Source organism: Podarcis tiliguerta (genome assembly GCF_965153285.1).
Source record: "Podarcis tiliguerta genome assembly, chromosome: 2".
Lineage (NCBI taxonomy): Eukaryota > Metazoa > Chordata > Lepidosauria > Squamata > Lacertidae > Podarcis > Podarcis tiliguerta.
In genome coordinates this window covers 5,983,698-6,008,052 of record NC_139535.1, presented here as the reverse complement: position 1 = coordinate 6,008,052, position 24,355 = coordinate 5,983,698, and the positions used below count along the sequence as shown (strand labels likewise).

The 24,355-nt window shown below is 48.3% G+C and overlaps 2 protein-coding genes across 7 annotated transcripts; one reads left to right on the top strand and one right to left on the bottom strand.

The window, feature by feature from the left end:
• Nucleotides 1-1,293: 1,293 nt before the first annotated feature.
• LOC310670405 (zinc finger protein 213-like) lies at nt 1,294-9,342 on the top strand. Of its 2 annotated transcripts, none has more exons than XM_083425722.1 (4): nt 1,294-1,501; nt 5,259-6,245; nt 6,849-6,978; nt 8,277-9,342. In XM_083425722.1, exons 2-4 carry the CDS (start codon nt 5,442-5,444, stop codon nt 9,059-9,061), a joined length of 1,719 nt encoding a protein of 572 aa, XP_083281848.1. In that variant the 5' UTR covers nt 1,294-1,501; nt 5,259-5,441; the 3' UTR covers nt 9,062-9,342. The 2 variants fall into 2 exon arrangements, with proteins under 2 accessions (XP_083281848.1, XP_083281849.1); XM_083425723.1 differs by having other exon boundaries at nt 8,286-9,340.
• Nucleotides 9,343-16,147: 6,805 nt separating this feature from the next.
• LOC310670670 (uncharacterized protein) lies at nt 16,148-22,897 on the bottom strand. Of its 5 annotated transcripts, none has more exons than XM_083426323.1 (4): nt 22,615-22,897; nt 20,943-21,824; nt 17,391-17,521; nt 16,148-17,351 (listed from the first exon to the last, which is right to left on the bottom strand). In XM_083426323.1, exons 2-4 carry the CDS (start codon nt 20,974-20,976, stop codon nt 16,320-16,322), a joined length of 1,197 nt encoding a protein of 398 aa, XP_083282449.1. In that variant the 5' UTR covers nt 20,977-21,824; nt 22,615-22,897; the 3' UTR covers nt 16,148-16,319. The 5 variants fall into 5 exon arrangements, with proteins under 5 accessions (XP_083282449.1, XP_083282450.1, XP_083282447.1 ...); XM_083426324.1 differs by having other exon boundaries at nt 16,148-17,408; nt 17,466-17,521; XM_083426321.1 differs by having other exon boundaries at nt 16,148-17,521; nt 20,943-21,540; nt 21,686-21,824; nt 22,615-22,895.
• Nucleotides 22,898-24,355: the final 1,458 nt, after the last annotated feature.

Sequence of the window (24,355 nt, the reverse complement as noted above, 5' to 3'; positions counted from 1 at the left end):
CAGATAGAAAAATGAATGTTTTTATATTATTATTATTATTATTATTATTATTATTATTATTATTATTAAATACCCTGCCCACCTGGCTGGGTTGCCTCAGCCACTCTGGGCAGCTTCCAACACATTGAAAAGCTTCCTGATACAGGACTGCCTTCAGATGTCTTCTAAAAGTTGTGTAGTTATTTATCTCATTGACGTCTGATGGGAGGGGTAGTGAGAGCAATGGAAACGAGAAAAATGATGGCACAGAGATCATGGGGTCATGAAGAGTCGGACTAAACAACAATGTGTCCGACTCTTCGTGACCCCCTGGACCAGAGCACGCCAGGCACTCCTGTCTTCCACTGCCACCCGCAGTTTGGTCAGATTCATGTTTGTAGCTTCGAGAACACTGTCCAACCATCTCGTCCTCTGCTGTCCCCTTCTCCTTGTGCCCTCCATCTTTCCCAACATCAGGGTCTTTTCCAGGGAGTCTTCTCTTCTCATGAGGTGGCCAAAGTCTTGGAGCCTCAGCTTCAGGATCTGTCCTTCCAGTGAGCACTTAGGACTGATTTCCTTAAGAATGGATAGGTTTGATCTTCTTGCAGTCCATGGGACTCTCAAGAGTCTCCTCCAGCACCAGAATTCAAAAGCATCCACTCTTTGACAACCAGCCTTCTTTATGGTCCAGCTCTCGCTTCCATACAGCACTACTGGGAAAACCATGTTGTTGTTTAGTCGTTTAGTCATGTCCAACTCTTTGTGACCCCCTGGACCAGAGCACGCCAGGCACTCCTGTCTTCCACGGCCTCCCGCAGTTTGGTCAAACTCATGCTGGTCTCTTCAAGAACACTGTCCCACCATCTTGTCCTCTGTCGTCCCCTTCTCCTTCTTTCCCAACATCAGGGTCTTTTCCAGGGAGTCTTCTCTTCTCATGAGGTGGCCAAAATCTTGGAGCCCCAGCTTCAGGATCTGTCCTTCCAGTGAGCACTCAGGGCTGATTTCCTTCAGAATGGAGAGGTTTGATCTTCTTGCAGTCCATGGGACTCTCAAGAGTCTCCTCCAACACCATAATTCAAAAGCATCAATTCCTCGGCGAAGCTCTGGTTTTCCTAGTAGTGATGTATGGAAGTGAGAGCTGGACCATAAAGAAGGCTGATCGCCGAAGAATGGATGCTCTTGAATTATGGTGCTGGAGGTGACTCTTGAGAGTTGATGTTGGGAAAGATGGAGGGCACAAGGAGAAGGGGACGACAGAGGATGAGAGGGTCGGACAGTGTTCTGGAAGACAGGAGTGCCTGGCCTGCTCTAAACAGCTAAACAACAACAATCTGCGCCCAGGGAAAGGGTGGCAACCACAGAGCCCGCTCGTCCTAGAAGGGAGCTTCTCTCCTTCTCGCAGTGTTTTTCCCCCTCACGGAAACGGGTCTCTTTTGAATGCACTTTTTCCCCGGGAGCTGGTGCAACCTGGGCAGGGCGATCCGGTCTGGAGGTGTTTTTTGGAGAGGGAGGAGGATCTTGGGTAAGTGGCAAGGGCGCGCTTTGCACGCGCGCAGAGGCTGGGGAATCCCTGCCTGGGAGGGGAGGGTGGAGGGAGGGAGAGGCAGCCTGCCCTGGGTTCTAAATGCAAACGCAGGCTTCTTCTGTGTTGCTTTTTGCAAAAATGATGGGCAAGGCATTGTTTTTTGCGGGGCAAAGAGATTTCTGCACGATGCGGTTCTGCATTATGGTTGCTGATGCTGAAGCCGCCTGATGCGGAGTCAGTCCGGAGTTGGTTGCCCTTGCAGTCCCAAGGTCATAGGATCGTAGGGACCCCGGGGGGGGGGTCATTAGTCCAACCCCCTGCAATGCAGGATTCTTTTTCCCAGCATGGGATTCGAACCCACGATCCTGAGAGTAAAAGTCTCATACTCTTCGCTCATCCGGGGTCATAGAATTGCAGGATCGTAAAGTTGGAAGGGATAGAAAATAACAAGTGCAGACAACTGCTAGAGAAAAAAATGCAAACTTAGCACATATGATGATTAACTGCTGAATGATAAGATCATTTTGGGGCGAGGTGAGGATATTCATAGTAAGAGTAATAAAATGAAATTGTCGTTTAGGGAAATTGAATTTAATTCTAAATTATATTCCGGAAACGTGGGAGATTTCAAGGGGTCAAAGAAAATGGATGTGCCGTGCTATATCAGAAGCAAAAAAACTTGTTTTGATGAACTGGAAGAGCCGCAGAAAGATTCCATGGAGCACATGGATTGATAATATGAACAGACCAGCTACATATGAACGAATTGCATGTCGATGCAAATTAAGAATGGATAAATATGAAGAAATCTGGAATGAATATTTAAGCAATAAGGCGGATAGTGGTGGGAAGTGGAGGGAGGAGAGAGAGGTGGGAAAATATTGTTAAAAGGGTGCAGTCATAGGTATATCGGTATTTAAATCTGAATTGTCAAAGTGTGTTATTATTTTGAATATGGTTTTTGTTGTAGTGTCTTTTGCGGTTGTTTGTATCAAAAAAAAGAGTTGGGAGGAACCCCGGGGGTCATCTAGTCCAACCCCCTGCAATGCAGCAATCTTTGTGCCCAGCGTGAGGCTCGAACCCGCCACCCTGAGATGAAGAGGGAGGCCGTCGCTCTTTCTAGCTGAGTGCTGTGCGCACTTCACATCTGCAGTTTTGTACTGTTGATTTCAAACGTTCAAACCTCCCGAGGGCTGTCCCATGGGGGGGGGGGTGAAGCAAGATTGTTCTCCTGCTCTGGATGGTAGGACTCGAACCCATGGCTTCAAGTCACAAGGAAGGAGATTCCGACTCAACATCACAAAGAACTTTCTGATAGTAAGAGCTGTTTGACCATGGAATGGAGACTCCCTTGTGAAGTTGTGGACTCTGCTTCCTTGGAGGTTTTTCAGCAGAGCTTGGATGGACATTTGTCAGGCATGCTTTAGTTGAGATTCGTGCATCGAAGTGGGTTGGACTAGATGACCCCTGGGGTCCCAACCCTACAATTCTATGATTCTCACAGTGGCCAACCCAATGCCCCAATGGGAATTCTGCTAGCAGAACCTTAGCACCACTGCATGATCCCCACTTGCGATTCTCAGTAACTGATATTCAGTCCACACTGGGATTATTTCATTTTATTTTAACATTTCTACCCAGTTTTTCTTTCTGTATGATTTCAAAGCGCCTCACAGAATCACAAGGAATGCATTAGGAAAGGCATGTGCAATAATGAAAGTAACAATCCAAAGATTACTGACAAAATAATAATAATAATAAAATGGCGCTGTGGGTTAAACCACAGAGCCTAGGACTTGCCGATCAGAAGGTCGGCAGTTTGAATTCTCATGACGGGGTGAGCTCCCGTTGCTTGGTCCCTGCTCCTGCCAACCTAGAAGTTCGAAAGGACGTCAAAGTGCAAGTAGATAAATAGATACTGCTCCGGCGGGAAGGTAAACGGCGTTTCTGTGCGCTGCTCTGGTTCACCAGAAGCGGCTTAGTCCTGCTGGCCACATGACCCGGAAGCTGCACACTGACTCCCTCGGCCAATGAAGCGAGATGAGCGCCGCAACCCCAGAGTCCGTCACGACTGGCCCTAATGGTCAGGGGTCCCTTTACCTTTACCTTAGACAACATTGTATAACGAGAGCAGGCTAAAGCAAGTTTGAAAAGCAAGGAATTCCTTAAAACAAATCAAAAAGCATGGCTTCAATTTTGTGCCCAGCTTTTGGGGAGTAAGCTTCATTGAATTTAATGGGAGTTACTTCTCAGTGAATATGTATGGAATTGCATGATAAGACATACACACACAGCTCAATGGGTTTTTGTAGCATGCATTTTATCTACTATATTAGTTGTAGGTGGTGATACGATACCTGAATTAAAAAATACAGCCAGAAGGTCTCCAGTTTAACCCCTGGCATCGAGAGATTTTATTAACTAATTAATTAGAATTTTATACCTGTTCTTCAGCCAGAAAGGCTCCCAGAATAGCTTACATACACAGAATTGTGGATTAACAGTTGTAGTTTAATGGTGAATTTTGAACATACATGGAGATGTAAAAGATTTGGATTATCATAAAAGATGCAGAAGGAAATGACTAACAATAGGACCCACAAACCGGAGGAGGAAAGTCCAGGAGATTCTTCGGGATCTTCTTTCTATGCTGTATATTGGATATGTGATTGCAAAACTTTGATTTGAAAAGCAAACAAACAAATCTTTTTTTAAAAAACCCCAGATAGAATCACATTATAGAATTGGAAGGGACCCGAGGGTCATCTAGTCCAACCTCCCGGGGCAACACAATAATCACAGCTGAAGCACCCCTGACCCATGGCCACCCAGCATCTTTTTTAAAGTCTCCAACGAAGGGGAGTCCACCATCTTCCGAGGGAGGCTGTTCCAGGTAAAGGTAAAGGTAAAGGTACCCCTGCCTGTACGGGCCAGTCTTGCCAGACTCTAGGGTTGTGCGCTCATCTCACTCTATAGGCCAGGAGCCAGCGCTGTCCGCAGACACTTCCGGGTCACGTGGCCAGCGTGACATCGCTGCTCTGGCGAGCCAGAGCCGCACACGGAAACGCCGTTTACCTTCCCGCTAGTAAGCGGTCCCTATTTATCTACTTGCACCCGAGAGTGCTTTGGAACTGCTAGGTTGGCAGGCGCTGGGACCGAACAGCGGGAGTGCACCCCGCCGCAGGGATTCGAACCGCTGACCTTTCGATCGGCAAGTCCTAGGCGCTGAGGCTTTTACCCACAGCTCCACCCGCGTCCCATTGGCTGTTCCAGGAGGTTCCTCCAAATATTTAGCCAGAACTTCTTCCCCCGCCCCCCTCCAACGCAGTCAATAAAAACAAGTCTCCACAAAGGGGAAGGGACCAAGAGGGAGCAGGGATAGCAAACCAAGGTTCCAATTCATTAAAAAAGTTACTTTTCGTAATGACCAGCTGGCCCAGTTCGGTGCCCGATGGCGTTGGGTAGAGCCCAAAGAACTCTTTTTCACATCTCGGATACAGTGCTACCTCGGGTTAAGAACTTAATTCATTCTGGAGGTCCATTCTTAACCTGAAACTGTTCTTAACCTGAAGCACCACTTTAGCTAATGGGGCCTCCCGCCGCCACCGCACAATTTCTGTTCTCCTCCTGAAGCAAAGTTCTTAACCCGAGGTATTATTTCTGGGTTAGCGGAGACTGTAACCTGAAGTGTATGTAACCCGAGGTACCACTGTATTTCCCCATTTTAACGCAGTTCTTTCGTTGTGTGTTTCAGCTGGGCGTTCGCTGCTGCCTAACCCGCTTCGGAGTCTGATTTGACGTTGAGCGTCGGGCGGGCGGTTAACGGAGGATCTTAAGAGGCTCTGCCAGGCTGGACCACCGAGGGAGGAAGCCCTGGAGGGGAACCTCTGCCACCCACCGGCGTCTGGGAGCTCCGAGAGAGAAAGGGAGAAAGGAGATGGACGCAGGTCAAAGGAAGAACGAGCCAGATGACGTGGACCAGGCTGCGCTCAAGCAGTGGCCGCTCGCGGGCCTGAAAACGGAAGACCATGGTGGTCCCATGACGAGGGAGGAATTTGTTGAAGGAGGGAGAGACTTTTGTGCTTTCCGGACTGGGAGGATGGGGGACATTGAATCCAGGCTATCAGGAGAGAAGGTGAAGCAGGAGTCGGGCACAGGGCTGCTTCAGCACTGGGAATCCCAGTGGCAGGAGTTCTTGAAGATGGTAGAGTCCCGCCACACGCACTGGGAGATCCCACCAGAAGAGCCTGCCCCCTGGGAGGATGCCAAGGGCTTTCTGGCCTCCTTCGAGCAAGTGGCCAAAGCCTGCCGGTGGCCCCAGGAGGAGTGGGCGGCCCGGCTCCTGCCAGCACTCAGTGGAGAAGCAGAGCAGGCCTTCGGCAGCTTGGAAGCTGGGGACAGAGAGGATTATGGGAAAGTGAAGGCGGCCATCTTGCGCCGGGACGCCCTGGCCCGGGAGCGGTGGTGCCAACACTTCCGGCATTTCTGCTACCAGGAGGCCGAGGGGCCGAGAGGGGCCTACAGCCGCCTGCGAGACGTCTGCCACCGGTGGCTCAAAGTGAAGAGGAACAGCAAGGAGCAGATCCTGGAGCTGCTGATTCTGGAGCAGCTCCTGGCTGTCTTGCCGCCCGAGGTCCAGGGGCGGGTGAGGGAGGTTGGGCCCGAAACGTGCTCCCAGGCGGTGGCTCTGGCGGAGGAGTTCTTGCTGAGGCAGCGAGAGGCCGAGAGGCCGCAGAAACAGGTGAGGCTGCCATGGCGGAGAGCTTTGGGGGCCAGAGCGACAAAATGTGGGGTGAGGAAGGTGAACTGTTGCAAGGCATCCTGGGACCAGCCCTGCCTGTATCTCAATGGTGTCCACATAGCAACATAGGCTGGTATTTGACAATGGTATATTCAGAAAGCTCAGTGGGTTAGAGCGTGCTGCTGATAACATCAAGGTTGCAGGTTCGATCCCTGCATATATTTTTCTTACAAATTTTTCAGTTTATGGGGAAAAAATTATTTTCAGTTTATGAAGCAATTCTGTATCCTCCCACCACGCTGACGTAGAATTCTACGAAACAGTAGTCAGTATCCGGAATCACTGTTCAGTGTTGGACCTCATATTTGCTGAATACACAAAGCTTCACAGCTTGTCTGTCATCGTACAAAGTCCGGTACCTCGCTTCAGTTAAAGATTTCCAGAGACTTTGAGACTAAAGATTTCGTTATGTACTTGTTATGGTTTGAAGGAATTCTATAAAGATGGTCTATTGCGTATGTACATGGTCATCGTGTTGCCTAGACATTGTTGACATTCTCTTTGCAACACAGGGGTTTGTTTGGTTACTTATTGTCGTTCCAGATGCAGGAAGCCTTTGAGGAGGACGGCTACGGTTTCTCCGAACCGGCGCAGGTTCTGACTGACACGGGGCAGAGGCAGCATGAGAGGGGAGCGAAGGAGAGCGCCGGCATTGGAAACACGAACTCACGAGGTAAGGAGGACACCCAATCTCAGGCTTGCAGTCGAAAAGGTGTGGCACAAAAGGAAAAGGGACTGGGGTGGGAGGAGGAGGAGGAGATGGGGGAAAGCAAACGCCAGACACTCTTTTTAAATTAGGGAATCCTTGTCATGAGCAGCTGAGAAGGAAATTTTTTCAAAGAGAGGAGGAGTCAAATGTTTCTGTTCTTTCAGCAGAAGAATGGAAAGACCTTTCCGTCTTTCTCCCACACCTATAGTCAATGGAATAGACCACGAAATGAGAGTTACGTCCCGTTACCCGGTCACCCTGTATGGCTGTCAATTCTTTTCAACGATCACCATGATTTAAATTTTTGATCTGTGTGCTGCTTTCTCATTTCAAATAAAAAACACTCAAAATGTCTTGTGAAAGAACAACAAAAATGTGAATCAATACACCATTAACAATAACAATCAAATAGGGAGAAATTGTTTCAAAACGTAGGAATCCAAGATAGAATTTGCTTTATTTGTTTATTTATAATTAATTTCAATCAGCAAAATTTATATTCTGCTTAATTGTCGTGAAACCTCTTAAGCGGCTTACAAGTAACATTAGAAGCATCAATAAACATCAGTGGATAATGTTTACTGAATATTTTAAGAACCAGTATAGACAAAGACATAGCTTAGCAGGTTTTGAGTAAATCCAGTAGAAATAGATGTGGATTAGGCGGAATAGTGAGGGACGCAGGTGGCGCTGTGGGTAAAACCTCAGTGCCTAGGACTTGCTGATCGTAAGGTCGGCGGTTCGAATCCCCGCGGCGGGGTGAGCTCCCGTCGTTGGGTCCCAGCTCCTGCCCACCTAGCAGTTCGAAAGCACTCTTAAGTGCAAGTAGATAATTAGGTACCGCTTTATAGCGGGGAGGTAAACGGCGTTTCTGTGTGCTGTGCTGGTGCCGGCTCGCCAGAGCAGCTTCGTCACGCTGGCCACGTGACCCAGAAGTGTCTTCGGACGGCGCCAGCTCACAGCCTATAAAGCGAGATGAGCACGCAACCCTAGAGTCGGACATGACTGGCCCATACGGGCAGGGGTACCTTTACCTTTACCTTTTAGGCGGAATAGTAGAAAAGTAAAGGAACCAGGAACCAGGGTTAGAAGGGAAGTCATATGGTATATGTATATATCATACTTTTCCATGTATAAGACTAGGTTTTTTACTAAAAAAAAAATGTTTAAAAGGGGGGGGGGGTCAACCCAGCCGCATGGGCGGGGTATAAATAATAAAATGCTTATGATTCTTATTAATCACATCAACATTCTTTTAATAGTTTCAACAGATTACATGCAAGTGGGTGAGTGCGACAGGCAAAACCGTCCCCAGGAAAGCCGTGACAACGTGGAACCATCCGTCACGGAAAGTGTCGTCCGGGTTTGCAAAGAGGGCGAAACCTCAGAGGGTCAGGGCGAACCAAAGAGGCCACCGGCGAGCTGGCCGAGGAATCGGGTGGGGGAATCTGTTCCCTGCGGGACAAATGAGATCTCTCTTGATCAAACCCCACCGCGGCAGCAGCCTCCAGGCCCAGACGGCGGATCTGGCGAAAGCTTCAATTCAGAGCTCGTGAAGTACGAAGCGGTTGAAATCCAGGAGTCGGCCGACCCGTGCGAGGACAGGATGCAACTCGGTTGCAAGGAGGGTTTCCGGAAACACAGCCCGCACTTCCGCGGGAAGCCCTACCAGTGCGGTTATTGCGGAAAGGCCTTCAGCCGCCGGTCGCACCTGGTGACGCACGAGAGGACCCACACGGGAGAGAAGCCCTACGCCTGCTCCTTCTGCGGCAAGAGCTTCATCCAGAGCTCCCACCTCATCCTCCATGAGCGGACCCACACCGGCGAGAAGCCCTATCGGTGTTGCGCCTGTGGGAAGAGCTTCAGCAGCACCTCCAACCTCCTGGCCCACGGCAGGACCCACACAGGCGAGAAGCCCTACAAGTGCGCCGTCTGCGAGAAGGGCTTCATCAGCAAGTCACACCTGGTCCGCCACCGCAGGAACCACGCTGGGGACAGGCCGCCCACAGAACAATCCTGCTCCGGGAAAGCATTCTGCTTGGCCTAGTTTCTTACGAGACCAAGAAAGGGAGATTACTTCGGAGTAAAGCCATAGCAGAAAGCCCACCTTCTTTTTACAAAGAAGGTGTGGGGCGTGGCAGAGAGAGACATTTTTATTTTGGTTCAGATTTGGCTCCTTCAGAAGGTGTTCCAGGCCTGGGGAAAAACGTAATACAAGAAAAAAGCACACCAGGAACTCAGGCCAATGTAAGTTTCAACAGTGGGAGTGGTCCCTACTCACAAATCAATAGTCAATAGCAACAAAAACTAATCCAAGGATTAGTTTCTGACAAGGATTACAAACTCCAACAGAGATTACAAACTTAAACCCATAAAAATATGTATAACACAATACAGTGGTGCCCCGCAAGACGAATGCCTCGCAAGATGGAAAACCCACTAGACGAAAGGGTTTTCTGTTTTTCAATGCGCTTCGCAGGACGAATTTCCCTATGGGCTTGCTTCACAAGACGAAAATGTCTTGCATTTTTTTCCGCTCCCCACCCCCTTTTTCTAAGCCGCTAAACCGTGCAGAAGTTAATGAGTTCGACCGCTTCCCATAAATCTCTTCGGACAGATTTATGCTCTAATGGTGCCCGGCACGCTTCCACTGCGCGGGCCTCTGTAGGTCGTAAACTCAGCAATAAATTCATCAGCAGAATTAGCACAGCGGCGTGTGATAAAAGGGATGAGTCAAGAGACGGCAGCTTCTTTTCTCTAGCTTCTTTATTGTTCCAAAACACACACATATACAGATTAGAATCCACCGGAGTGTAGCTGCATTTTCCACAGAACACAGACAGCATAGCAGGCTGTTTACGTCACGTCCTGCTTGATAAGTCCTGCCCCTCAGCTCCGAGGCACAGCAGATTAACTCCTTACTGCTCTCAACAAACCGCTAATAGCCTTTTAGCAGCTAATCCGCTAATCCTTTAAGCCTTTAATAGCCGCTAATCCGCTAATAGGGTTGCCTCACAAGACGAAAAAACCGCTAGACGAAGAGACTCACGGAAAGAAATAATTTCGTCTTGCGAGGCACCACTGTAATTCATTACAGAATTAGAGATAAGGGTTTATGAGTAGAAATAAATTCATGTTCGTCCAGATTCGTCATGGAGGTCCCAGCCTCAATCATTGAGCAGACGTCAGAAGTCAATTATGGATTAGAAACCAGGACAGGGCTGTTGGAGTTTGTAATCTCTATTTGAGTTTGTAATCCTTGTCAGAATACATACTTTTGAATGGATTCGTTTTTGCTGCTATTGACTATTGATTTGAGAGTAGGGACCACTCCCACTGTTGAAACTTACATTGGCCTGAGTTCTTGGTGTGCTTTTTTCTTGGTATATTTAATAACTGGAAAAAATTGTAGCCCGGGAGCGGCAAAACCTGTGGCTCTCCAACTTGTCTTATCATTCCTGATTAGAATAATTTTATTACTTATATGCCGCCCATCTCACTGGGTTGCCCCAGCCACTCTGAGCAGCTTCCGGGGAAATATAAAAACACAATAAAACATCAAATGTTTAAAACTTCCCAATACCGAGCTGCTTTCAGATGTCTACGTATGGTCATACAATATTGTTTATCTCCTTGACATCTGGTGGGTGTCACCACTGGGCGGGTGTCACCACTGAGAAGGCCCTGTGCCTGGTTCCCTGTAACCTCACTTCTTGCAGGGAGAGAACCGCCAAAAGGCCCTCGGAGCTGGACCTCAGTGTCTGGGCTGAACGATGGAGGTAGAGACAGGATCACAAGCAATATTAATTATAGTATGTGCTTTCTTTAAAGAAATTGTATACTACCATTTATATTGTTTGCGATCCTGTCTCCTGGCATTGATTATTGATGAACTGGGGGGTGGGGAGCAGGTGGCGCTGTGGTCTAAACCACCAAGCCTCTTAGGCTTGCCGATCAGAAGGCTGGTGGTTCGAATCCCTGCAACAGGGTGAGCTCCCATTGCTCTGTCCCATCTCCTGCCAACCTAGCAGCTTGAAAGCACGCCGGTGCAAGTGGAGTCTCCTTCTTTGGAGGTCTTTAAGCAGAGGCTTGACAAGCATATGTCAGGAGTGCTCTGATGGTGTTTCCTGCTTGGCAGGGGGTTGGACTCGATGGCCCTTGTGGTCTCTTCCAACTCTAGGATTCTATGATTCTAAGTAGATAAATAGGTACCACTGTGGCGGGAAGGTAAATGGCGTTTCCGTGTGCTCTGACACTCGTCACGGTATCCCGTTGTGCCAGAAGCAGTTTAGTCATTCTGGTCACATGACCTGGAAAAGCCATTGGCGGACAAACACCGGCTCCCTCAGCCTGAAAGTGAGATGAGCGCCGCAACCCCATAGTCTAATTTGACTGGACTTAACTGTCCAGGGGTCCTTTTACCTTTATTGGTGAACCTACAGGTCAGAAATGCCTGTCCTTCTGGGAGCTGGACTTGAAGGGAGAACTTGAGGAAATGCATAGATCCTGGGTCATTACTTGACGTGAAAATAATTGTTGGATCAATCTGTTCAAAGTGTGTGTGTATGTGTTTCTGTGTTTGTAGGGACAGAGGCAACAATCCTTTGGATCATTCCTTTGATGAAATAAATTTCAAACCATTGCTTTACTTCCGTTGCACAGCATCCAACCATGTCTTGTTAGGTTTTAGGTAAAGGTAAAGGTACCCCTGCCCGTACGGGCCAGTCTTGACAGACTCTAGGGTTGTGCGCCCATCTTACTCAAGAGGCCGGGGGCCAGCGCTGTCTGGAGACGCTTCCGGGTCACGTGGCCAGCATGACAAGCTGCATCTGGCGAGCCAGCGCAGCACACGGAAACGCCGTTTACCTTCCTGCTAGTAAGCGGTCCCTATTTGTCGACTTGCACCCAGGGGTGCTTTCAAACTGCTAGGTTGGCAGGCGCTGGGACCGAGCAACGGGAGTGCACCCCGCCGTGGGGATTCGAACCGCTGACCTGACGATCGGCAAGTCCTAGGTGCTGAGGTTTTACCCACAGCGCCACCCGCGTAACCTTGTTAGGTTTTACCTGCCTTAAATGTTAGCGACATTCGCACTCTGCACTAGCCGGGACTCTGTAGGCATAATAATAATAATAATAATAATAATAATAATAATAATAATAATAATAAATTTATTATTTATACCCTGCCCATCTGGCTTGGTTTCCCAGCCACTCTGGGCGGCTCACAGCATGTAAAACATTAGACGTTAACAATTTTCCAATACAGGGTTGTCTTCAGATGTCTTCCAAAAGTCAGATAGTTGTATGTAGCTGCTGTATGTCTGTAAGAAAGTTCCCTTTAATAATAAACACAACAGAGTATGAGTCTTTCTGCTTGGACCTAACACATGTACCAAAATGCCATCTTTGAAAGTCTTCACTGGGCCTGAGGTAGGGAACCTGTTCAAGACCAATTCTCAAGTTCTTTCTATAATATTCCAACACGCACTCCTTGCCAGCCACGCTCCATCATCTCAAGTGCTTTTTCCTGGCTGCAGGATGTCCTTGGTTGCTTGGGGTGGATAAAGAGGGGTTTGGGTGGGTGCAAGCCCTTGACTCTATAGTCCCCTGCTGGGACACGGCCCTCAGAAAGTTCTCCACAAGAGAATGCGGCCCTGGTCTTAATCCTTACGATGGACAGCAGTTCCCTGAAGAAAGCTCTACGGGTGCTAAAAACACCAGCGGTTGGTGGTGTTCCCTCATAGTAAAAAACCCTTCCAGAATTTCCGCATAATTTTTACATAAACATTCAAATGGTCAATAATAAAGTCTAGGAACTTTAAGGTTTGCCACACTTCTGGAACATGGAAAAAACAAAACAACGGTCCAAGTGGAATTTAACAATCGCTACGCTAATTAAATAAAGGGACGCGGGTGGCGCTGTGGGTAAAACCTCAGCGCCTAGGACTTGCCGATCGCATGGTCAGCGGTTCGAATTCCCGTGGCGGGGTGAGCTCCCGTCTTTCGGTCCCAGCTCCTGCCCACCTAGCAGTTCGAAAGCACCCTCGGGTGCAAGTAGATAAATAGGGACCGCTTTATAGCGGGAAGGTAAACGGCGTTTCCGTGTGCGGCTCTGGCTCGCCAGAGCAGCTTCATCACGCTGGCCACGTGACCCGGAAGTGTCTGCGAACAGCGCTGGCCCCCGGCCTTTTAAGTGAGATGGGCGCACAACCCTAGAGTCGGACACGACTGGCCCATACGGGCAGGGGTACCTTTACCTTACCTTTACGCTAATTAAATAGATTTGAAATATGTATCCAAGGGAATATAAACTCCATTAAAAGGTGTTTTTTTAAAAAAAAGAGGAATTGGACTGTGAGCTGTGTTGATTTATGACTGTGTGGAACTGCATGATCTTTCGCTTTCTTTGACTTATGGCTACTGTGTGGAGAGAGTGATTGGCTTGTTTTGTTCTTATTCTTATTAGTACTTTGTGCTTTTGTTCTGAATTTTTATGCCGTGAAGCGTCCTGAGATCTTCAGATGAAGAGCGGTATGCAAAATAATTACCGTATTTTTCGCCCTATAGGGCGCACCGGCCCATAGGGCACACTTATTTTGGGGGGGGGGAGGAATAAAGAAAAACATTTTTATTCCCCCCCCCCCCGCAAGCTCTGGGAGCGATGGCAAGGTTGCGCTCAACCTCGCCATCACTCCAGGAGCTTGCTGGGCTGCGGGTGGGGGAAGCCCGAACTTCCCCCGATCCCAGCCCCCAGAACGGGTCCGGGAGCGATGGCGAGGTTGCGCTCAACCTCGCCATTGCTCCCAGAGCTTGCTGCTATCCAAAGACCGGGGAGCGCGGCGCTGTAGCCCGCTGTGCACCCTGGGCTTCGGGCAGCTATCTGCAAGCCTGCGGCGCCCGGCAGGAACTCCCGCAAGGCGCCGCAGGCTTGCGGATAGCTGCCCTAAGCCCGGGGTGCACAGTGCCGCGCTTGCCGGGCTCTGCAGGCTTGCAGATAGCTTCGTGAAGCCTGGAGAGCAAGAGGGGTCGGTGTGCACCGACCCCTCTCGCTCTCCAGGCTTCAGCAAAAGCCTGCATTTGCCCCATACGACGCACACACATTTCCCCTTCATTTTTGGAGGGGGAAAAGTTCGTCCTATGGGGCGAAAAATACGGTAAGTAAGTAAATAGTAATTGGGGAGCCACCACCGAGAAGGCCTTGTCATGGTTGAACGCCGACCGGGCACCACCAGAAGATCATAGGTCCCGAGATGGTTGATATTAGGAGTGCCGCTCTATTAGGAATTTGGATCCCAACCAGTTTAGGGCTTTATACGCTAGTACCAACCCGCTGAATTGAGCCTGAATTGAGCTGTCTCCATGCCTCTGTATCACCAGGCAGATTACACTCCTTTACATTGCCTTGGCTGTTGGCCAAACCCTAATTGACTCTGTGTGAAGCTGCACGTATTCAGATTCCCAACATTATCTTCATGTCATCATACGAATCTAGGGTGAGGCCTTATATCCTGCCAGCGAATATTGTGCAGGCAAGTCGGGGTGAATTACCGTATTTTTCGCTCTATAGGATGCACCCGACCATAGGACGCACCTTGTTTTAGAGGGGGAGAACAAGAAAAAAAAATTCTCCCCCTCTCTGCTCAGCGCCCCTTCAGCGAAGCGGCAGAAGAAACGGAGCCCCTTCCATTTCTCCTCCCGCTTAGCTGAAGGGGCACTGTGCCTTAGCTGAAGGAGCACCTACCCTTCAGTGAAAGGAACCCAAAGCCTCCGGAGCGCAGCAGGAGCGCTCCCACTGCGCTTCGGAGGCTTCGCATTGCTATCGCTGAAGCCAAGGAGCCTGCATTCGCTCCATAAGACGTACACACATCTCCCCTTCATTTTTGGAGGGGAAAATTGCGTCTTATAGGGCGAAAAATACGGTATGCACCATAAAACTGACTGACAGAGTTGGGTCGGCTCCAGATGACTGAATCTGGAGTGAGAATTGGGAGTGTAAACGCTTTCACAACTTGATCGAGATAGGAGAGAGACACATGTTGGTTTCCTAGTGAGGCTTCAGTCTGCCCCCTTTGACCCTTGGACTAGGCCTGCGTTTCTAGAAAGGCCTCTGGAAAGAAGGAATTATGGCTCTTCCTGATCTGCTGCCTCCTCGGGAGGGAGCAGAAACAGCCCTTTGTCTTTTCCACCCAGGGAAGAATCTGGTGAGTATCTTTTGCAGGCAGTGGGGAGGCAAGACTGCAATGGAGGATTGGTGGGAAATGAGCTTTGGGGAGGGAGGTTGCCCCACATGGAGACCCTCCAACCTCAAAGGGCGGCCAGTGGGACAGAAGAGGCAGGGAGGCAGCTGCTGATGGAGGGGAGCAGAGTAGGACAGAAAGGATCAGCCCCCCTTTCCCAACATTGGACTGAGGGCTCCCCACAGATGAAATGTCTAAAATAAAAACGCAGCCAAGCCCAACTGGAAAATGTATTGTCTACATGAGTCCTAAGAGATGGAAGACCACAAAAACAAAAAACATTTGGAAGTATTTTATTGGAAAGATTAGAAAAAGAGGAAGCACAGCCTTATTTTGCTACCTGTTGCTTTTTCATCACTTACACACCTCCCCACAAACTACAAGAACATCTATCAAAAGAATCGACAGAAATATGGACAACGTGAAAAGAAGGCTGCTAATAACCAAAACCATCTTTTGTTTTCTCTCCATGACACCCTTAGCACCCTGAATAAATAAAATAGACACTTTAAAAAATATATTTTGGAAAATTCAATGTACAGTGGTGCCCCGCAAGGCGAATGCCTCGCAAGACGGAAAACCCGCTAGACAAAAGGGTTTTCCGTTTTGGAGGTGCTTCGCAGGACGAATTTGCTATGGGCTTGCTTCGCAAGACGAAAATGTCTTGCGATTCCTGGGGGTTTTTTCCGCTCCCCACCCCCTTTTTCTAAGGCACTAAGCTGCTAATAGCCTTTTAGCAGCTAATCCGCTAATCCCTTAAGCCTTTAATAGCCGCTAATAGCCGCTAAACCGCTAATGGCGCTAATCCGCTAATGGGCTTGCTTCGCAAGACGAAAAAACCGCTAGACGAAGAGACTCACGGAACAGATTCTTTTCGTCTTGCGAGGCACCACTGTAATGAACATTTTGATGGAAATTAAGGGATGGGCCCTGACTGAAACTCCTTCCACAATCCAGGTTTCTTAGATCATTAGCATGCGTTGTGCTTGACCTGAAGGTTTCCCCACGTTCCAGGCATTAAAATGGTTCCTAAATTTACTATTTAAAGATGGTTCTCTTGACTGGAGCTCATTCCGCACTCCAGGCATTTAAACAGCATATCTCCTGGGTGAATTCTTTGATGGGAAGGAAGGTCTCCTCCTCTTCAACGGAAGCTCTTTCCACACTCCAGACATTTAAATGGTTCTCTCCAGCATGAATTCTTTTGTGCTTCTCAAGGTTTGTGCCCCTACTGAAGCTCTTGCCACAGTCGGGGCATTTATATGGCTTCCCTTCTGTGTGGATTCTCTGATGTGACGTAAGGCTTGTGCTCACAGTAAAGGTCTTGCCGCACTCCAAGCATTTATAGGGTTTCTCCCCTGTGTGGATCCTCTCATGCTTAATAAGGTTTGTGCTCTGACTGAAGCTTTTCCCACACTCTGGGCATTTGTACGGCCTCTCCTGTGTGTGGATTCTTTGATGTGAAGTAAGGTTTTTTCTCCAGCTGAAGCTCTTTCCGCACTCCAGGCATTCATAGGGCTTCTCTCCCGTGTGGATTTTGTCATGTTTCGTAAGGGCCGTGCTCTGACTGAAACACATCCCACACTCCAGGCATTTAAATGGCTTTTCGCCCGTGTGTATTCTCTGATGGGAAATGAGGTCTGAGCTTTGACTGAAGCTCTTTCCGCACTCCAGGCATTTGAAAGGCTTCTTCCCCGTGTGGATTCTCCCGTGCTTGGTAAGGTTTGTGTTCTGACTGAAGGCCTTGCCACACTCCAGACACTGATAGGGCTTCTCCCCGGTGTGAATTATTTGATGGGAAATCAGGTTTGAGCTCTGACTAAACTGCTTCCCACACTCCAGGCATTTAAACGGTTTCTCCCCTGTGTGAGTTCTTAGATGTTTAGTAAGGTTTGTGCTTCGACTGAAGCTCTTTCCACATTCCAGGCATTTACGATGTTTCTCTCTCCCATGAGTTGTCTGGTGTGAAGCTTGGTGTTTGCTTTGACTAAAGTCCTTTCCAAACTCCAGACCCTGAACTTTTCTCTCCCCCGTGTGGATTATCTGATGAGAGATGAGGTTTGCGCTGCGACTGAAGCTATTACCACAGGCCAGTGGTTTCTCCTCTGTGTGCGCTCTTTGGATAGGGATTTCACAGACGTCTACTTGGTTTCTGCCCTGCCTCCTCCACATTTCTTGATCCCTAAAGGTCTCTTCTCCCTCTTCATTCTTGACGGGTTCCAGGGACACCCCAACTGGCTCTTCGTAATCCTCACTGCCCTGCCCAGTTGCTGCAGAGGGGAAAGAGAGAATCCTGATTAGAAGGCCCCTCCAAATGTCATTCAGCCCTTGCTCAATGCAGGAGCCACAATGCAGGACGGTCATCTCCAGGCTTGACTACTGTAATTCGCTCTACGCGGGGCTGCCCTTGAAGCTGTCCCAGAAACTCCAGAGGGTGCAGAATGCTGCAGAAAGGCTCCTCACGGGGTCTCTGCCATGGGAGCATATTCACCCAGTGCTTTTCAAGCTGCACTGGCTCCCGGTGGAGTACAGGGTCATATTTAAGGTGCTGCTTTTGACCTTTAAAGCCCTTCACAGCCTAGGACCCTCATACCTACGGGACCGACTCTCCCGGTATGCCCCACGGAGAGCCTCAAGGTCCATAAATAGCAACACCCTAGTGGTCCCAGGCCCTAAGGAAGTTAGATTGGCTTCAACAAGAGCCAGGGCCTTTTCAACACTGGCTCCGGCCTGGTGGAACGCTCTGCCTCATGAGACCAGGGCCTTGCAGGATCTGATTTCTTTCTGCAGGGTCTGTAAGACAGAGTTGTTCCGCCTGGCCTTTGGCTTGGAGCCAATTTGATTCCCTCCCTCCCTCTCTTTTTTCTTTCTTTTCCTTCTCCTCCTGCGATGAGGCTACATTTTAATATTTTAATGTTTTAATGTTTCAATGTTTCAATATTGTATTTTAATTTTGTTTTCAAGTTGTAATCATTCAACTTGTTTTTATTATTGCTTGTAAGCCGCTCTGAGCGCGGCCTTGGCTGGGGAGGGCAGGGTATAAATAAAAATTATTATTATTATTATTATTTATTACCACACTATCCCTGATAGGGAGCCAGCTTCTGCTTTCAAGCCTATTATTATCTTATACCCCACCCATCTGGCTGGGTTTCCCCAGTCACTCTGGGCAGCTCCCAACAGAATATTAAAAACACAATAAAACATCAAACATTAAAAACTTCCCTAAACAGGGCTGCCTTCAGATGTCTTCTAAAAGTCAGACAGTTGTTTATTTCCTTGACATCTGATGGGAGGGCGTTCCACAGGGCGGGCACCACCACTGAGAAGGCCCTCTGCCTGGTTCCCTGTAACCTCACTTCTCGCAGGGAGGGAACCGCCAGAAGGCCCTCAGAGCTGGACCTCAGTGTCTGGGCTGAACAATAGGTGTGGAGATGCTCCTTTAGGTATACTGGGCCAAGGCCGTTTAGGACTTTAAAGGTCAGCAGCAACACTTTGAATTGTGCTCGGAAACATACTGGGAGCCAGTGTAGGTCTTTCAGGTCTGGTGTTATATGATCCCAGCGGCCACTCCCAGTCACCAGTCTAGCTGCCGCGTTCTGGATTAGTTGTAGTTTCTGGGTCACCTTCAAAGGTAGCCCCACATAGAGTGCATTGCAGTAGTCCAAGGGGGAGATAACTAGAGCATGCACCACTCTGGCGAGACAGTCTGTGGGCAGGGAGGGTCTCATCCTGCGTCCCAGATGGATCTGGTAGACAGCTGCCCTGGATACAGAATCGACCTGCGCCTCCATGGACAGCTGTGAGTCCAAAATGACTCCCAGGCTGCACACCTGGTCCTTCAGGGGCAAAGTTACCCCATTCAGGACCAGGGAGTCCCCCACACCTGTCCGCCCCCTGTCTCCCAAAAACAGTACTTCTGTCTTGTCAGGATTCAACCTCAGTTTGTTAGCCAAATGAGGTAGATATATTTTTTTTAGGCTCCTTACCAGTGAGGGCAGTGTCACATGCCCAGGAATGTGACCTGACCAGAAAACAGATAGGAGCCAGTTTAGGAGGAATCTAACGGCTGAATGTTAAAGTGAATAACAACTCCAGATGAGGGACAAGGAGGGTTCTAATACGGACAGTAAAAAAATGGGTTGAGTAAGTGTTTTCAGGGACGGGTTGGGTTGGAGATGGTGAAGGTGAGGTGGCAGGAGGAGGCTGCGAAGAGAGTAAAGGGTTCACATGACATATATTTAGTGCATGTCCTAACGAGAATGCTCTTGCAGACTCTTTGAACTCTGGCTATTAATGTGTTACGGAATAAAGTCTGACCAAACTGAGAACTGGGTTTGAGCCACCATACTTGAACCTTGCAATGAGAACTTGCCACACACAAATAAGAGTTCCACCACTTTTTGAGGAAATTTAGAGCACTCTCGTCTTTTTTTCCCAGACTACTTATCAGATGCAGAAAGGCTTGGGGTCAGTCTTTGCTTAGGGATTCAACAAGGGGTGTGGGGGCCTCCCTGTTAAATGTCCAATTCACCTCCGTGGCTTTTGCATTGCGCACGATCGGGGCAATGAGTCATTTGACTGATTTGATGTGTCAGAAAGAACAATAATGTTTTTATAAATAAATAAATAAATAAATAAATAAATAAATGAGAGAGAAAGAAAAAGAGAAATAGAACCCATGTAGAAGGGAAAGTAAAGGGGGGAGGAGAAAAAAAACAACCCCAAAACTAGACTTTACAAAGCTGTGCTTCACCAGATCTTAACCAATTACAGTATTTGTAAGAATGGATTCCAAATATCATTGAATTTGTCCATGGCAAGTCTGCATTTACAGTGGTGCCTCGCAAGACAAAATTAATTCGTTCTGCGAGTTTTTTCGTCCTGTGAATTTTTTCGTCTTGCGAAGCACCACTGTGTATTGATGGTTTCCCATAGGAATGCATTGGCGGTTTTTAAAAAAAGGCGCAAGACGTTTCGTCTTGCGAAGCAAGCCCATAGGGAAATCCGTCTTGCGAAGCAACTCAGAAAACGAAAAACTCTTTTGTCTTACGAGTTTTTCGTCTTCTGAGGCATTCGTCTTGCGAGGTACCACTGTATATGTAAGTGGTTTGTATGCTGCGAGTTTGTATAGGTCTTCAATCCAACTGTAGAAGGGAGCCGCATTTTTATTTTTCCAATTCATCAGTATCAGTCAGCTGTGGTTAGGGCTTGGAGTGTCCACTCGTATTGTCCTTTTGTAAGGTTTAATGTGCTGGGTATATAATTCAAGAAGATATTTTGCTCTGTAAATGTACGCTTCTGTTGATCGTTTCAGTTACCTTCTGCCCAAAATTTTTCAATACAGGACAATGAAAATAAATGCATGTTTCAGAGAAGCATATCCCTATTTCATCTCCAAGAGTTAGATACCTTAGATAGCCCTTTTAAAAACAAAAAACAATAATAAAACTTGAAAGCCTCATTATCTCCTTCACTTGCTAGAACAACTGCATTCTCCCCATTCGTGATTCCTAGGTATTCAGAAGCACGCTGCCTCAGACAATGGAGACAGAACGTGGCCATGAAGACTAGCAGCAATTAGGGATGGCTAGTCCCTAATTTGGCTTAGGGGTGTATGAAAAAACCTTGCTGGCTTCCACAGAGCCCAGCCAGATGGCTCTGAAAAAGCCCACAAGCAGCTGTTCTTACCTAGAGAAGCTACACTCCCCTGTTCCTCCTCCATGACTTCCTTGCACAAGGCTCTGAGCCCTGGATCCAGCAGCACCAGCTTCTCCTCAGGGAAATACACAGCTGCTGCCTCAAAGATCACCAGACCTTAAAAGAAAGAAAGAAAATTCTCTCCTAGTATTTTCCTACAGGACCAAAAAACTTACACACAGAATCATCTGGCCAAATAATCTTCAAGGTTCGGTAATAACAGTGGGACACCCTGGGCTGCAGGTCTCATTTCTGCCAGCACTTGGGCTGCAGCACAAGGTGGGAAGGGAAGCGGGTGGTGCTGTGGTCTAAACCACTGAGCCTCTTAGGCTTGATGATCAGAAGGTCAGCAGTTCAAATCCCCGCGACGGGGTGAGTTCCCGTTACTCTGTCTCAGCTCCTGCCAGCCTAGCAGTCTGAAAGCACACCAGTACAAGTAGATAAATATGTACTGCTGTGGCGGGAAGGTAAATGGCGTTTCCGTGCGCTCTGGTTTCCGTCACGGTGTCCCGTTGCGCCAGAAGTGGTTTAGTCCTGCTGTCCACATGACCTGGAAAGCTGTCTGTGGACAAACACCGGCTCCCTCAGCCTGAAAGCAAGATGAGCGCCGCAACCCCATAGTCTCCTTTGACTGGACTTAACCATCCAGGGGTCCTTTACCTTTTACCTTTTTTACCTTGTACCCGTTTGCTTTTGGAAGAAACCAACGCTTTGCTCAAGGCCCAGTTGCTTACCTGCTGCTGGAATGCGCAGGAGAGGAGAGCAATGTCGGGCTTGTGTCGAGGTTGTCCGCCTGTAACAAACTCTAAACAAACCCGGCAGGGAGAATCTGCAGGAGCATCACTGGTTGTCCTCTGAGTTGATGAGGCTCACCTGACAAGAAGAAATAATAATAATAATAATAATAATAATAATTTTTTTTTTATACCCCGCCCTCCCCAGCCAAGATCGGGCTCAGGGCGGCTAGCAATTTATATAAAAACAAATTGATTGAAATACAACTTAAAAACAAGATTAAAATACAACATTAAAACATTAAAATGCAGCCTCATTTCAATGGAAACTCAAATCAAAAACTTTTTGGGGGATGAAAACATCAAGTCTTCACCAAGGCTAACTGACATCTTGAGTATCATCAGCCCAGTTGGGGAGTAGTCCACGAACAGCCACTCTGAGCCCGGCTTCAGCTGGAAACGGCGGGATATAAATAAATTATTATTATTATTATTATTATTAACAACAACAACAGAGATTCAGTGGGGGCCTTTTGCCTCAGCCTTCAAACACCTGCTGAAAACCTTTCTGTGCTGCCAATCCTACGCAGGAAATTATGAGAATATCCTTTAATGGTGAGCTGTTTTGGCATCCATCTGTCTCGAGAGACAATGGAGCACGACTCCGGGGGGTGAAGTAAAATCACCAAAGCCCATAGCAGCACCAAAGCCCATAGCTGTCACCGTTTCCCCCTTTTAAGGGAAATTCCCTTATTCCGAATAGGATTCCTCGCAAGAAAAGGGAAAAGTTGACAGCTGTGCCAAAGCCACCTCCCTGGGGCGCAAGCCAGGGCAGCATGTCTGGAGGTCCTGGGCCGGTTGGCAAGACACCCCCCTCCTCGGCCTCAATGATGGGGGTCCAAAGGAAAGCAGAACAAGACGTTTGGCACCAGCTCAGCTGCAGGAGTTTCCGGAAGCAGGCGTACAAGGTGCCACCCAACTGTCTTAGGGACTCCGCTCCAGATGTGTGTAGGGTTTGCTTTTCTTCTCTTGCAATGCCCAAATCCCTAAATTTCTGGAGGAGAAGCCCCCTTTCGCCCCTGTACCTCAAAGGCGCACCCAGCTGTTCATCTCCCTCCTCCCCAACTTCACAAACTGGGCAGGACATTCAGAGCTGACGCCTATTCAGGTTCCCATTTGAAGGCAGCCAGAGGATGAGGGGCTCCTGCTTCTTTCCGTGGACAACCGGAAATCTCTCTCTCCCTCTGTCTCCTCTCCTGCTTTCACTTATCCCTTTGGAGGGACGCGGTTGGTCACATCTGGCGCCGCCCCCGTCCCTGCGGAATGCTTAGCCAATAGATATTCAGTGGGCGTCTTCTCCATTAACCTTTAAATGCCCGCCAAAACTTTGTTGCGTAGCCAAGCCAATGCAGGCAATTAAGAAGATTCTTCTGTAATAGTTGGGCTCACTCCTCGGTTGTCTCTCGAGACAGGCCGATGCCAATCAATCAATAGTTGATCTCTGATTTTTTAAAAATGGATTTACGAATGTATGATTGTTGAAAGTCAGTCTTTTTTTTTAATGAACAGCACTACGTATATAGATTTTTTTAAAAATACAGATATATAAAAACCAGCCTTTGATTTTTCCAAGCATGGCTCCCACCCATCTTTCCTGGTTCGGGGCAGAAGCTGCGTTCCCTATCTGAAGAAAGGTGCTCTGCGTATGTTTTTTTGTTTGTTTGCCCAGACAGAAAGTGGGGAGCATTAATCTCTGCAGGAAAGCATTCTGCACATGCTCAAAGGCCGTCTGCCTATAGATCTTCTTCCCCCCAGAAAGGAGGGAAATGATTCTGCCGCTTAAAAAAAAAAAGCACTCTGCACATGCTGTGGGACACTGCGTGCAGCCCCAAGAAAGGGAGAAAAGTAGCAGTTCCCCATCTGGAGAAAGGCGCTCTGTGTATGCTTAAGAGATCCTTTATCTGTTGGAAAAGGTTTGTAGGTTATATGAAGAAGCATTGCAAGCAGGTTAAAACGTTAGCAGGTTTATATTTGTTTGTTTGTACCCCGCCCATCTGGCTGGGTTTCCCCAGCCACGCTGGCCAGATTCCAACAAAGATTAAAAATACATTAAAATGTCACACATTAAAAACTTCCCTGAAGTTTCCCTTTCAGATGTCTTCTAAAAGTCAGGTAGTTGTTTATCTCTTTGACATCTGATGGGAGGGTGTTCCACAGGGAGGGTGCCACCACCGAGAAGGCCCTCTGCCTGGTTCCCTGTAACTTGGCTTCTTGCAGTGAGGGAACCACCAGAAGGCCCTTGGCACTGGACCTCAGCGTCTGGGCAGAGCGATGGGGGTGGAGACACTCCTTCAGGTATACTGGACTGAGGCTGTTTAGGGCTTTAAAGGTCAGCACCAACACTTTGAATTGTGCTCAGAAACGTACTGGGAGCCAATGAAGGTCTTTCAAGACCGGTGTTATGTGGTCTCAGCGGCCGCTCCAAGTCACCAGTCTAGCTGCCGCATTCTGGATTAGTTGTAGTTTCCGGGTCACCTTCAAAGGTAGCACCACATAGAGGGCATTGCAGTAGTCCAAGTGGGAGATAACTAGAGCATGCACCACTCTGGCCAAACAGTCTGTGGGCAGGGAGGGTCTCAGCCTGCATACCAGATGGAGCTGGTAGACAGC

What these genes read in the sequence shown, in the direction of transcription:
- LOC310670670 (XM_083426322.1), bottom strand. Translation starts at nt 20,976, where the DNA reads ATGGAGGAGGAACAGGGGAGTGTAGCTTCTCTAG. An exon ending in GGGGAGTGTAGCTTCTCTAG is followed by an intron (nt 17,522 to 20,942) that starts GTAAGAACAGCT and finishes TCCCCTCTGCAG; the next exon opens with CAACTGGGCAGGGCAGTGAG.
- LOC310670405 (XM_083425722.1), top strand. Translation starts at nt 5,442, where the DNA reads ATGGACGCAGGTCAAAGGAAGAACGAGCCAGATGACGTGGACCAGGCT. An exon ending in CCGAGAGGCCGCAGAAACAG is followed by an intron (nt 6,246 to 6,848) that starts GTGAGGCTGCCA and finishes TTGTCGTTCCAG; the next exon opens with ATGCAGGAAGCCTTTGAGGA. An exon ending in TGGAAACACGAACTCACGAG is followed by an intron (nt 6,979 to 8,276) that starts GTAAGGAGGACA and finishes TTCTTTTAATAG; the next exon opens with TTTCAACAGATTACATGCAA.